The sequence below is a fragment of the Mytilus californianus genome, unplaced genomic scaffold, assembly GCF_021869535.1.
Source record: "Mytilus californianus isolate M0D057914Y unplaced genomic scaffold, xbMytCali1.0.p SCAF_7, whole genome shotgun sequence".
NCBI classification, from domain to species: domain Eukaryota; kingdom Metazoa; phylum Mollusca; class Bivalvia; order Mytilida; family Mytilidae; genus Mytilus; species Mytilus californianus.
In genome coordinates this window covers 919,354-933,421 of record NW_026262723.1, presented here as the reverse complement: position 1 = coordinate 933,421, position 14,068 = coordinate 919,354, and the positions used below count along the sequence as shown (strand labels likewise).

Sequence of the window (14,068 nt, the reverse complement as noted above, 5' to 3'; positions counted from 1 at the left end):
ACATACAGGTGATAAACCTTATGACTGTAATGTATGTGGTAAAGGATTTAGTCAGCGTAGTAGCTTACAGAGTCACACGAGAACACATACAGGTGATAAACCTCATGCCTGTGATGTATGCGGTAAACGGTTTAGTCAGTTAGGTAATTTACATAGACACATGAGAACGCATACAGGTGATACCAGTAAACCTCATGCCTGTGATGTATGCGGTAAAGCGTTTAGTCAGAGATGTGGTTTACAGAACCACATGAGAATACATATATATATGCATACAGGTGATAAACTCCATGACTGTGATATATGTGGTTAACGATTTACTGTGGTAGGACATTTACATAGACATATGAGAACGCATACAGATGATAAACCACATGCCTGCAATGTATGTGGTAAAGGATTTAGTTACCCTGAATATTTATATAGACACATGAAAACACATACAGGTGATAAACCTCATGACTGTAATGTATGTGGTAGAGGATTCAGTCAGCGTCGTGACTTACAGGATCACATGAGAATACATACAGGTGATAAACCTCATGACTGTGATGTATGTGGTAAAGGATTTAGTTGGCGTAGTAACTTACGGAGACACATGAGAACACATACCGGCGATAAACCCCATGACTGTGATGTATGTGGTAAAGGGTTTAGTCACATTCATTCTTTACAGATACATATGAGAACACACACAGGTGATAAACCTTATAAATGTGATGTGTGTGGCAAAGGGTTTAGTCAGCATGGCCATTTACAAAGCCACACGAAAACACATACAGGGGAGAAACCACATAAATGCGATGTATGTGGTAAAGGCTTTCTTCAGCGTCGTGATTTACAGAATCACACGAGAACACATACAGGTGAGAAACCTCATAAATGCGGTGTATGTGGTTAAGGCTTTATTCAGCGTCGTGATTTACAGAATCACACGAGAACACATACAGGGGAGAAACCTCATAAATGCGATGTATGTGGTAAAGGCTTTATTCAGCGTCGTTATTTACAGAATCACACGAGAACACATACATGTGATAAACCTCATAAGGGTGATGTTAATGGTGACGGGTTTAGTAAGCTCGGTCAATAATATACACACATGAGAAGAAGAAAAAAACATGTAATAAATCCCATGACTGCGATTGATGTTGTAAAATGATGATGGGAGTTTTTAACGACCTTGACTGGCTATATAGCCCTTGCACGGTCGGTTGTGGTATAAGATTAAGTCCGCGAATAAATATATATTTTAGTAATCTATATGACCCCAATGATAGTAATCCTTTCATGTTTTTCTGGTATGTGTTGATTTCTGATATTTTTTACTAGGATGGAATTGCATTCGAATAAGTAATGGTATTCATTACCAATTTCATTTGAACACAAATTACATAATATCCTCTCTTCTTTCGGAATATTGTACCATCTACCTAGCTCTACTGGAATTTTTACTTAACCGTGAGCATCTAATTAGTTATTAAATATATTTACGTTCGATTGGTGATAATTGTACAAGATACTTTTCTAAACCAAACATTTCTGTTTTAAACAAACCGTAGAATTCTCCTCTTGAAGAATTGTCAATTTGCCTATGCTCTGAAAGTTTTTAGTTGATTTACATCCAATGGCAATTGCCGAGTCTAAACATAGCATTGGCGAGAAGTTTATTAAAAAAACACCACTCTTACTAATATTATGGTATCTATTGGCACGATTTGTGTACGACCAAATTCTCAATATGTCATAAAATTTGGTGAAGAAACTCAAATTTTTAGCACATGCCGACAAAATTGTAGTTGAATTTTTTCCCGCATGTAATACTTTTCGATTCTGCATATGTCACACCCATATGTCACAATTCGCCGTTTCAGAATCTAATGCATCCTGGGTAATATTTTCAAAAGAGTACACCAAAACGTCGCGATTGGTTAAAAATGTTATAGACAATGGAAATACAACCAATGACGTGACGTTTTTTTTTTTTTTTTTCATTTTGGGGTACGAACAATGAAATTACTCATAGTCCTTAGATTCTGAAACGGTCAATTGGAATTATACGTGCATCAAACAGTAAGTAATTGCAAGTCGACAGGTGTTGAGAGCATGGGCTGATTCAGGCGGGGGCGAGACAGGCGTGCCCCATCCCAAATATTTGCAAAGCATGGGTTGTCCTCAGCTTAATAAAGAATATTTCGAAGATTTTACCTTTAAAACAAAATTCGACTCGCTCTACTCGGACAAAATTTAAGTTTGCGCTCCTAACCTAATATACTGGATACCCCCTTGTTGAGAGGTTATTTATCTTTGTATTTATAAAGACTAAAAAGAGACTTATTATAGGAGAAAAGTAGTATTACAATTTGCCGGCTTTAGGTTGGCGGCTTTTGTGTAACCAAGGCAGGTGAAGGAAATCAACTGCGATCGGCCAAGTTGTGACGAATGAGTTGGTAATATTATATGTCAATAATGTTTAGTAATTATCTGGATCAGTGGTAATTCTATTTATAGTCGGAGAGAGCTCTAGGAACAGTTGTGTTACTAAAACATATTGTAAAAGTCCGATGTCACACTTACATAAAAGGAGTCCTATTTCCAAATTGCAGAGGGTACTCTTTATATGTAAGCACATGCCTTTTATTTTCTATTCCTATGTTTGCCAATTTTTTTCTCTATTTTTTATTTTTTAGTGTCCTTTATTTTTTCACTTTTTGTCCATTATTCTCTGTTTTGAAAACACCAATCTAAGATATCTAAGAAGATGATTAGAAGCCCATGTTATTTTATCGTGTCCGCTATATCACGATTTCAGCAAACATTTATTTTCTGAAACAAAAGATTCTAATGAAAAGTATAGTGATGATATTATTGTCTGTTGATTCTAAACAGAAATTTAGACTAGTGTCTTTGTTCACAGATACTATGATTTTTAGCTGTGGCAAAGCCTAATATCTGTTTTTAAAAATTGAAAACAACACGTTTAATATGATTTCATGCGTCAAATAGACAAGGGATTTATATAAGTTTTCATTGGTTTTATACTGTAAATAATGTACAAATAAATATGTTTTATGATACTAATTTTAACTCTCAGACTGTTTTAATATTTGTAGTTTCTTAAATTATTAATCGTACTGTACAGAATGGCTCTTTGTTGTATATATCTCTCTCTCTCTCTCTCTATATATATATATATATATATATATATATTGTTGAGAGATAAGACTTAAAAAGAGTGACACTTTAATGAAATAATCATTATCATTATCTCAAATAAAATATTGAATTTAATTGTCAATGAGTGATTATCTTTTATAACAACTAATGCGAAAGCTGTCATGGCAACAGGTTATAAAGTGTCAGTTTAATTGGAGTCTTGCCGCTCATTTTAAACAGAGTATTGATACATACTTGACATGTTACAGACACATGGAGAAAGATTCACGGTAGGCAGGTAAGAGTCAACATTGTAACTGTAAAACGAATCTTCCTCCAATGAAGGAATACCTCGTAATTAGAGTGTCATGTATGTTATTGAGCAGGGGCGGGTCCAAGTAAGGGCGTAATGGGCGTACATGTACGCCCCCCTCCCTTTTTCAAAAAATAAAAAACAAAAAAAAAAACTATTGTAATCTGCTATTGAACATATTGGGAATCACAGAGACATTAAAATCGATTATGATAAAATAATTGACGATTACGCCATGAGAAATCCGCTTAAAATGGTTCTAATGAATCCACTCTAGTCTAACCATTCATTGAAAATGAGAGTCCGGCAGTGTCTCTGTGTTCATTTTAGTTTTTGCGTTAAGATACATTAATTTATACTATAGCTAGTAACATGTATATTTGGTATAGCATTTTTACTTCCCAATCTGGATAGCTTTGGTAGTATCATATTGTTTCAATATCCATTAGTGAGTAACTAAGTGACATCATCGGACCTACATTTTGCCATCAAGTTCAAGCACCATATTTATTCATGTACCATATACCACCTTTCGTAGCTAGACACTGTAGACAGTCACATGATTGCTTTAATCTAGTACTGTAGTACAATGACGTCAATTTTTCATATTCAATCATGTATTCCACATTAAAGCCTACAATATTTAGAACGAACGAACTTGATACTTCAGTGTTTGTTTGTCTTGTTATTGAGTATTGTCTGTTTTTCAATCAATACAGTACACATATTGGTTAACTGTGAATATATAGACACGTATAGATAAATAAACAGTAGACAGATAGGAGTCATAATTGCAACTGTAACAGGTAGCTTCCTCAAATGAAAGAGTACCCCATAATATATAATGCTGGCATTGTCTATTGTTATTCTTTGCTTAAGATTAAATGACAAACGTGAATGGGTTGCATCTTCTTTTTTCTTTTTCTTTTTTTTCGTATCTTTGTTGACTGTTATCGGTGTCTCCAAGAAATATATGTTTTTTTTCAACGATTTTACAAATAAAATCATTACTCCGTAACATAAGGGACTGAATAGGGAACCAGCAGGATTAAACATTTTCCTTTGTTATATGTAAATCGATTGGCAATCCTCGGATTCTACTCTCTTTCTGAAGTTACGGAATCGGCCGAGTTGTGACTAGTGATATGTACATATGTCAAATGATATTCTTTATATTAAGTTTTTATATTTTGAAATTTGACTTTACTATTTTGATCAAGATAATATTATTTTTTTTATCTTGATATACTTTTTTTATGTCTTTGCTAAAGTTCCTTTCTATAACATTTGTTTTTAGGTTCATCTTTGGATTGGCTAATATTTTTGTCGGACCTTAATTGATACGTGGAAGACACATTCTGGAGATAACTTTTATCAATAAGATGAATATGGTGGAGGATAAAGTGATTAATGGTAACGTAAAGAGACACAAAGGAACACAGGCTGATGATCATTTACTTCATACTGTTGTTAAAACTTATAAATGTGATGTTTGTGCTAGAGAATTTACTCAAAGTAGTAGCTTAAAGAGACACAAGAGAACACATACTGTTGTTAAAACTTATAAATGTGATGTTTGTGCTAGAGAATTTACTCGAAATGATAGCCTTAAGAGACACACGAAAACACATTATGTTGTGAAAACTTATAAATGTGATGATTGTACTGGAGAATTTACTCGCTGTAGTGACTTGAAGAGACATGCGAGAACACATCATGCACATACTGATATCAAATGTCATAAATGTGATGTTTGTGCTAGAGAATTTACTCGACATGATAACCTAATGAGTCACATGAGAACACATATAGGTGAAAAACGTCACAAATGCGATGTTTGTGAAAGAGAATTTACTCGAAATGATAACATAATGAGTCACATGAGAACACATACAGGTGAAAAACGTCACAAATGTGATGTTTATGCTAGAACATTTACTCAAAATATTTACCTTAAGAGTCACATGAAAACGCATACAGGTGAAAAATGTTACAAATGTGATGTTTGTGCTAGTGAATTTACTCGAGATATTTACCTAAAGAGACATATGAGAACACATACTGGAGATAAATCTTATAAATGTAATGTTTGCCTTAAAGCTTTTTTTTGGCTTCATCATTTACATAATCATATGAGAACACATACAGGTGATAAACCTCATGTCTGTGTTGTATGTGGTAGAGGGTTTAGTCAGCTTAGTCATTTATATGCACACATGAAAACGCATACAGGCGATAAACCTTGTGTATGTGATGTTTGTGGTATAGGGTTTAGTCAGAATGGTAGCTTACAGAGACACATGAGAACACATACAGGCGACACACCTTATGCTGTAAAGGGTTTAGTCGGCTTGATTACTTACAGGTACATATGAGGACACATACAGGTGTGTACCTAATTACTGTAATGTATGTGGAAGAACTTTTAGTCTGTAGTCTCGTTTTGGATATCAGTGAAAACATTATTTTATGTATAACTGATCAATTGTTAAGTCAAGGATTTCGCTATGACACAGTAACTAAAACCTTTTCAAAATTAATTCCTAGTTACAAAGATTTGGTCAATCTCCCATGCAGAGTTATCGGTCCTTGCTCTCTCTCATTGAGATTGAGAGAGAGCAATGACCGATAACTCTGCGGGGAGATTGAGATTTGGTAAGGAAGTTTTGCTGTACCTGTTCAAAACGGGATATCGCATCTTGATTTTTAAAAATCTAAAGCCCGAAAAATAAATGTAATCCATGTTAACTTTTTGATCCTTTTTAAAGGTTATAACTTTAACACTGTGACAGTAATAAAATCTTTAAGTATTTTTTCTATTGTTATTAGCTATCATTGATATTTTTTTTATTTTTTTTTTAAATACTTTTTCAGTTCACTAAATCTAATATGTAACTCGCTGACTGACATGATCAATATTTTTTTAAATATGTAACAGAGCATGTATTTTTGATTTATTCGTGTATAATGTATTTAAACTAACAAGGAGACAGATTAACATAAGCACTTGTTGCTTGTTTCTGAATCCTTTTTGTGAATATGTATAGAAAATGTATTGTTATCATTCATAATAAAACATTGTTTACACTAAACATGAAAACTTAATGATCTGTCAACCTAGGGATACTGTTGACTTATAGTTCGGTATTGCACAAGATTATGTGTTTCTCAGACTGTTTATGACGTCTTCACACTAAATCCGTTGGATTTGTAATGATTGATACTTTAGACTAAGACAATTCCTGAGTCCACTTTTACTTCTTCCAACTGTTCTCCCTCTACTACTACTTTCATCTTCCTCTGTGTCAGAAACATATTTAGGCAGTTGTTTATTTGTCATCGAATTCTGTATTCTCCCATTTTTGTTAATGATTTATTATGCGGTACAGTGTAATTTTTAAGCTTTGGAAAAAATCCAGGATGCGATGTCAGTTTGTAGCCCGGCGTCGAATGCGTTCATGAAGTCATGAAAGGTGAGTAGCAGTTGTGTTTCACATGTATCGTCAGATCTAATTATCCATGGTTGAGTGATGTTAAGACTCTGTGCTTTTCAAGATGTTTAAGGATGTGCTTGCATATGATGTGTTCTAGTAGTTTGCAAGTACCGATGGTAATGAGACTGGTCTATAGTTTTCTGCAGGGTGTTTGTCTCACTTTTTGGAAACACGAAATGTTTGTGTTGAGCCAGTCTCCTGGTAGTATTCCAGTGTCTATTGATGTTTGGAAGATGACAGTTAGTCCTGGTGCTATTTCCGTTGCACATTCTTTTAGTATTTTGTTTGGGATACCATCTGGTCCAGATGCTTTCGATGGGTTTACATCTTTGAGTAGTTTTTCGAGACCTTTAGTTGTTATAAGTAGTTCTGGTATTGTTTCTTTGATGTATTTTGTTATTTTAGGAATTGATGTTGATTTGTCAATTGTGAATACGAGTCTAAGTTGTTGAAACACAATTTCCGCCTTCCGTTTGCTGTCAGTGACCAGCTCCCCCTTGTCTTTAGAAGGTGATACTAAAATGTTATCTGTTATGTTATGTATGTGTTTTAGAAGACATGGATTAAAGAAAGACATCATTAGAACCAAGGATCTGTATAGTATACTATATACAAATCCTTGTTAGAACATACACTGTTAATAATTATAAATCTTATGTAAGTGATTTATAAGAGGGTTTCAAGCGATAATACAGGAATTTTGTATAAAACACATAAGAACATTTATACTGCATACTGTGTTTATTTCCTAAATATAGTAACACAGCTATATTTTGTACAATGTAAATTTCATCATGGAACACTTTTTCCACGGTCAGGGTGTTCATTAAGGGATGCAAATAAGTTTGAAATTTGTGTTCCAATTTAAAAATTTAAATGATCTTAAATAACTATCAATGTATTGATTTAAGTTGCAGTATAAAAACAATATTAGGTCAATGTCATAAAAATATAATTTTTTTTACTCGGCACAAAACTGGGGAAGGGCTCGGTAGAACCTCGTCTTTCCCCAGTTTCTCAGCCTCATACAAAAAAGTTTATATTTTTCTGACATTGACCTAATATTGTACATAATTATATACTGTTGATCAGCCTAATAACTATGAAGATGTTATAACTCTTTTTAAAGCTCAGATGACTTCCATGAGAGGGCAAAAGTACAACCGCATTCACAATTATATATGGCGTGAGAGATTTGACCTATTTAGTTTCTACATGTATATCTATTTAGCCTGCTGTAGCCTTATCTCAATTCTGATAATTTTTTGCATTTGGGGGTTAGATAATGTCTCGTTGTACATCCGGGTCCCAACAATAGCCAGTATTCAATTATCTGGGCTTGACATACCTAGTTTATTTTTTCGGAATCTAATGTCTATTTCCGTATTTGCGTATACTTTTTTTTATCTGTTTCAAAAGCACGAGGATAAAAGCTTGAGGTGGATGATGGATTATTTTCGTCCTTCGTGATCGATGTATTTTGCTTGCCGTGATTCGTTTTTGTATTGATTTATTATCCGTGACTCGTGATAAGTGCATTTTTCGTGACTCGTTTTCAATTAAATTTTATTTACGTTCTCCGTGATGGTGGTGTTAAATTGTCGTTTTTCGTGAACAGTTTTGTGGTATTACAATAGAAAAAAGTAGAATCACAAAAATACTGAACTCCGAGGAAAATTCAAAACGGAAAGTCCCGAATAAAATGGCAAAATTAAAAGCTCATTAGACAAACACATCAAACGAAACCACCTTCATTTATCTTAAGAGTTGTCGTTCTTAGACTCTATTTATAAAGGACTGCATGGTACTATTTGTAGCAATTCACGGAAACTATAGTCGCTAAAGTTAACGTTTAACTAGCGCGGAGCTGGTTCCTTGTATTTTGATCAGGTTTCAGTGTACGATTCATTGATTCTGACTCCGATTTTGCAAATGAACATGTAGATATGAGACCTATTTTTGTCCCGAGCTTGTTTCTCTTAATTTATGAAAGGGGCTATAAGTAGAAGTTAAAACTATAAGCCTTGGCGTAGTTAACGTTGCGGCAACCGAGACACAAGCCTCATTAAAATAATAATAAAAATAATAAAAACAACTTTTTTTTATATTCTTTTAAACAATTTTCCAAAAATGCAAAAGACACCCTACTTAACGTTTATATACGTTGCAAAGGGTATTAACGTCAGAGTAAAAGACTTATGGAAACATGCACATCTCCATGCATCCCCTAATTTGAAAATCACTACCCCTTTGCGGTAGTTTTTAGTAACTCGAATATGTCAGAGTCAAAGAAATCCACACAATAAAAACTGACAAATTTCTATCTGTCTATATCCTACCCCAAGAAAAATTAATTTGAAAAATTTCTAGTAGCCTATATTTTGGACTATTTGACAGTTTTACTATCCATGGGAACCCCCTAAATCAACTCATAGATCTGTAGTATAACTTTAATAGCGTAAGGCATTATTAACATTATTATGATGCAATAAAATAAAACAACTGCTATCGTTAATTCCTAATAGATTTGTTTTGTTCAAATTGCAAAACCTCTACAGCTTATGTGGAGCTTCGCCCTGTTTCCCACTGTCTCAAATTGATGGACGTATATATTTTAGTACATGTATATGTACTGCCGAAGCGAGTACATATGTTAACAAGAATCATTCGATACGTACGCTACTTAGGCTTTGAAATAACGAACAAACTGTACTAACGGTCCGTGTAACACTTATCAATTCAAAATGTTAAAAAGTTTTCAAATTTTAGATTTTTGGAATTTTGATCAAAATTTTAAATATCAAAATTCCAAAATTTTGAAAATTTCTGAAATATTGAAATTTTCACCAAATAATTAAAATTTAAAAATTCTAAATATAATTTTTAAATTTGATAAATTAGATATTTGATCAAACTTTAAAAGTACTAAACTTAATGTGCAGTTTTGAGTATTTCGCTTTTTAAAAGTTTGATTTTTTAAATTTTTGATTAAGATATCAAAAATAGAAAACGGGCGAAAAGAGGGGTACCTGTAAAGGACGAAACGGAATAAAAGCGGAACGAAACGAAACAAAACGAAAAGAAACAAAATGAAATGAACAATTACTTTTACCATGGAAGTATTATATTGATATAATACTTCCATGCTTTTACTTAAAAGTTAATGTATAAAATAAAACCAGAGGCAGACAGTTGTAACCGGTGAAAAATTGGATAACAAAATAAATATTTCTCAAAAGCGGATAATTCATTTTAAAACAAGAAACACGGCTCTGATTATGATCATTCTTAGTTAGGAATAAAAAACATGAAATATATCAAATCATTTTTAATTGCAAAATAAATAATTTAAAGAAGAAGTCATTTTTTTAAGACATATTAGACATCAGTTGCGATAACACTATCCTGAAAATTTTAAGTTTTTGCATCTATTGAGAAAAAAATAATTTGAAACCTATTTAAACCTGCATCAAACAAGTTGGTTTACGTTTAAAAAAATCTCTTATATAAGATTAGCGTTTCAGATAAATAGTTCAGAACTATTTGGTTTCCCCAGCGACCATCATTTAGAAGTAGAAGTGAAGACTGACCGACTCGAAGTAGGTTGAGTATATTTCCTACTAAACTTTAAGCAATAAAATGGCTCAATACACGTGTATTCTCTCAAATTTGATTTCATTTTTTTTTTGCTTTACGACTTCTTACTATCTGCAATCATGTGTACATTTTGAACGATGATCTTTAACCTTTTATCAACTATTTCGGTTGTGATAAATTGTTGGCCTTCAAATATTTGGCTTTGAGCGTTCCTGATGAAGGTAGATCCAGAAAAGCACTTAGGACGCATGCAATTTTTAACGTTTTGTTTTCATTTTTTATCGATTGCATTACGATCATATATTGCCTTGTATCATTGATTTCAGTTCTAAGTATTGGTACGGTAGGAATGCTGAATTCATGGTGTCGCAATGAACGTTGCACTAGCCTCGAATGTGGGAGGTTGTTGATATCTATTTTACACTGCTACCCGCTATACATGCTGAATTTAAGAGTAAGATCATATATTAGTAGCTTGGAACCAATACATTGTTATAAGGTATCTGAATAAACTCATCATAGATACCAGGATGGAAATTTTGTATTTGCGCCAGACTCATCAGTGACGCTCGAATCAAATTTAGTTAAAAAGGCCAAATAAAGTAAACGTTACCATACAAGTCATAGTTCTGGTTTTGTAAAAGCTGAATACAGTCATATTATATAAACGTATACCATAAACATTATTTTCAGCATGCATATTTATGTAATAGTTGCCGCTGTACATTAAGCGCCCATCTATATCCATTTGTGGGTGTCGGCATTTTGAAATCGTGATTTGAAATAAATCTTTAAAAGTTCATATCAACGATAAATGGTAATCTATTCGGGAATCGGAAGTATAAATATTGTCAATCACCCGATCCTATTATGTTAGCTGCTACTATAAGGATTCTATTAGTGAGGTTAGTCTGCTAGTAGCACTAACAACGGCCGACTTTCATACTGTACAGTACAGATGTTACCACTAGTAGCGGCTAACAAAAGATGTTTGGTTCCGCTAATCTTCCGGAATTGTTTTAGAATATTCAGCATCAATAGCCATCCAATGAAAGCATTCCTTACAACATTTTCAAAAACATTCTAAATAATACCGTCTATCAGCAAGTTTATAAAGCACAAATAATTATTTTTCGACATTTGTTACAGTTTCAGATCTACAGTAAATATGATGGTAATGACCTTACACCAGTTACTAGATAACACAATATATCATTGACAAATGATCACAGTCATAGATGATGAAAGATCGAGTGGGTTAAACTATCATTGCTATAATTTTCGAACATACGCATAGTAACATTTGTGCCTTTATTATTTTCTAATTTACCGTAACAACAGCACTTTGTCTAGTAAACTCTGTAAACGTCATTGCCATTTTCATCATTTAAAATCCTTTAAATTATTTAACGCAAATTAAAAAAAATGATGCGACTTGTAGTGCAGTTCAAATAATATGAAGTCTTGTTGGCTATTTTCAGGAACGTACAGTCCTTGCTATTTTTATGTTTCTTGTCGCGACGTTCTGTGATAGTATTAGCTGCCAGACCGTCCTAGCGATAGTATACCATAATATTTGTTTAGAACCGCTAAGAAATGAGTTCCTAGTATGATACTCCTTTAATGATTTTAGGCTATTAATAATTAGAACCTAGAGCATTCTTTTTTGTTTACTATTAAGTACAATGGTAAAAACCTGTTTAAATTCTTCTTTTTCTTGTCAACTGAACAACATGTACACATCGAGAAAATTAGTGCTGGACTATGCTTTAGCTTGCATCAAAAGCGTGCATCAATGTTATGATACTGAAGCGAAACAGCTATGTCTATGATAAGGACATATATGTGATGACATTTTAGTTGCAGTCTCATCAGAAATGAGAACTGTAACTGTGTAGATATATTGTTGGTGGGATATGTACAGTGTACAGAGTATTGGTTCAATATTTTTATTTAACTGGTTTTATTTGTGCACCGTTGTTTTTGTGGCCGTGGATTTGTATATAGTGACAATTCATATGATTCCAAATCAAGTTTAATCTACACTGACAAAAGACAACAGTGTCAGCTAGTGGTTCATCTGACAGAGTTGGCAAATACAGAATAGATAGATACATCTAGATAGCAACACCTGAAATCGATTTAGAAATGGAAACGAGTAGAAAGATCACTAGAATAAACTTGATAAATATTAAGATTAGTTCAAAAAGAAAACTTTGAAATACCTTCAAATACAGGAACACACATACACTATGCCTCATACATTATAGATATGGCAGTGCGTATTGAACAACTAAATCTGTGAAAGCAGGAGCAATAAAGAGCAGATGCTTAAATCATACAGTCATATGAAATAGCCAGTTCGATCAAGAGACAAGACATATAATAATATGAGTATATCCCCAATATGCTTATTATGTAAATGTGAAGAAGAATATCTGTTATACTTCTTAGATCCTTGTACTAAACACTCACATGAACGACACCTCCAGAAAATAAGGTTATTTCTGCCTAAACAACTTGAAGGATGGTCTCTATCAGACCATGGTTGACTGACACATGCTTATACAAATTGTAATGCACTTTATGCATTTCATTATGTTCATACAACCTTACACAGCTGTTTTGCTATTCAGCTATGATATGCATACAAGTATAATGAAACAGATGGTGGACTAGTTAATAGGGGTTGATTATTTGTACATTGTTTAGTAGTGTTAATGATTTGGATTTCCGTATCTATTATATATTATTATAATATATCAGCATGACCAGTAGTACTTTAGATATGGAGCTGTGATGAACTGGACGTCAAAATATGGAAAGCCTCAGCTGTCATATATTAGAGATTTACAAAACGTTATGCTGAAGCTTAAAATGTAAAGTTAAGACAGCGTGATGTTGAATTGAGTCATCAAAATGCTTACTCTAAATTACAATATGCTAAGTTGAATCTGCGCAATGTTGACTTGCAATGACAAGTGCTTTAGTCGTGATAGTATAATGATAAGTCACGATGTTGTGATGATATGCCAAACACGCGTAACGTTGGGTTTAAAGTACTTGATGTGAAGTTGACGTTGCATGGTGTTAGCTTGCAGATGGATACTGCTCAGTCATCCACATCGACAGCTATGATAACAAATAAAATGAATAGCTAAAATGTATGGTGCTGACTTGATATTAATTAATGTTGAGCTGAGATAGTACCATGTTATATCATTGTGATATTACGATTGGTCTATCATGCAATCTGTTGATTTAAAACACCATGATGCACAGTTGAAAGTACATGATGTTAAGTTAAGATAACACGATGCTACACCACTTTATTGAAACGAAAGGCTTACCATACAATTTGTTGACTTAAACCAACACGATGCAACGTGTTAAGCTAAGATGCTCACTTGAAACTACAGGACGTACAGTTGAAATTTTTTAATGTTAAGCTACGATAGCACGATGTTATATCATTATAATGTCACAATAGGCTTATTATACAATTTGC

General features: G+C 33.3%; 1 protein-coding gene across 1 annotated transcript; it reads left to right on the top strand.

Moving 5' to 3' along the window:
- The first annotated feature begins 598 nt into the window (after positions 1 to 598).
- LOC127708136 (zinc finger protein 431-like) lies at positions 599 to 7,395 on the top strand. The gene is made up of 4 exons (XM_052212974.1): positions 599 to 866; positions 3,426 to 3,454; positions 4,852 to 5,106; positions 7,369 to 7,395. The coding sequence occupies exons 1-4, from the start codon at positions 599 to 601 to the stop codon at positions 7,393 to 7,395; spliced, it is 579 nt and encodes a 192-aa protein (XP_052068934.1).
- Positions 7,396 to 14,068: the final 6,673 nt, after the last annotated feature.

What these genes read in the sequence shown, in the direction of transcription:
- LOC127708136 (XM_052212974.1), top strand. Translation starts at nt 599, where the DNA reads ATGAGAACACATACCGGCGATAAACCCCATGACTGTGATGTATGTGGT. An exon ending in TCACACGAGAACACATACAG is followed by an intron (nt 867 to 3,425) that starts GTGAGAAACCTC and finishes GACATGTTACAG; the next exon opens with ACACATGGAGAAAGATTCAC. An exon ending in GAAAGATTCACGGTAGGCAG is followed by an intron (nt 3,455 to 4,851) that starts GTAAGAGTCAAC and finishes TTTATCAATAAG; the next exon opens with ATGAATATGGTGGAGGATAA.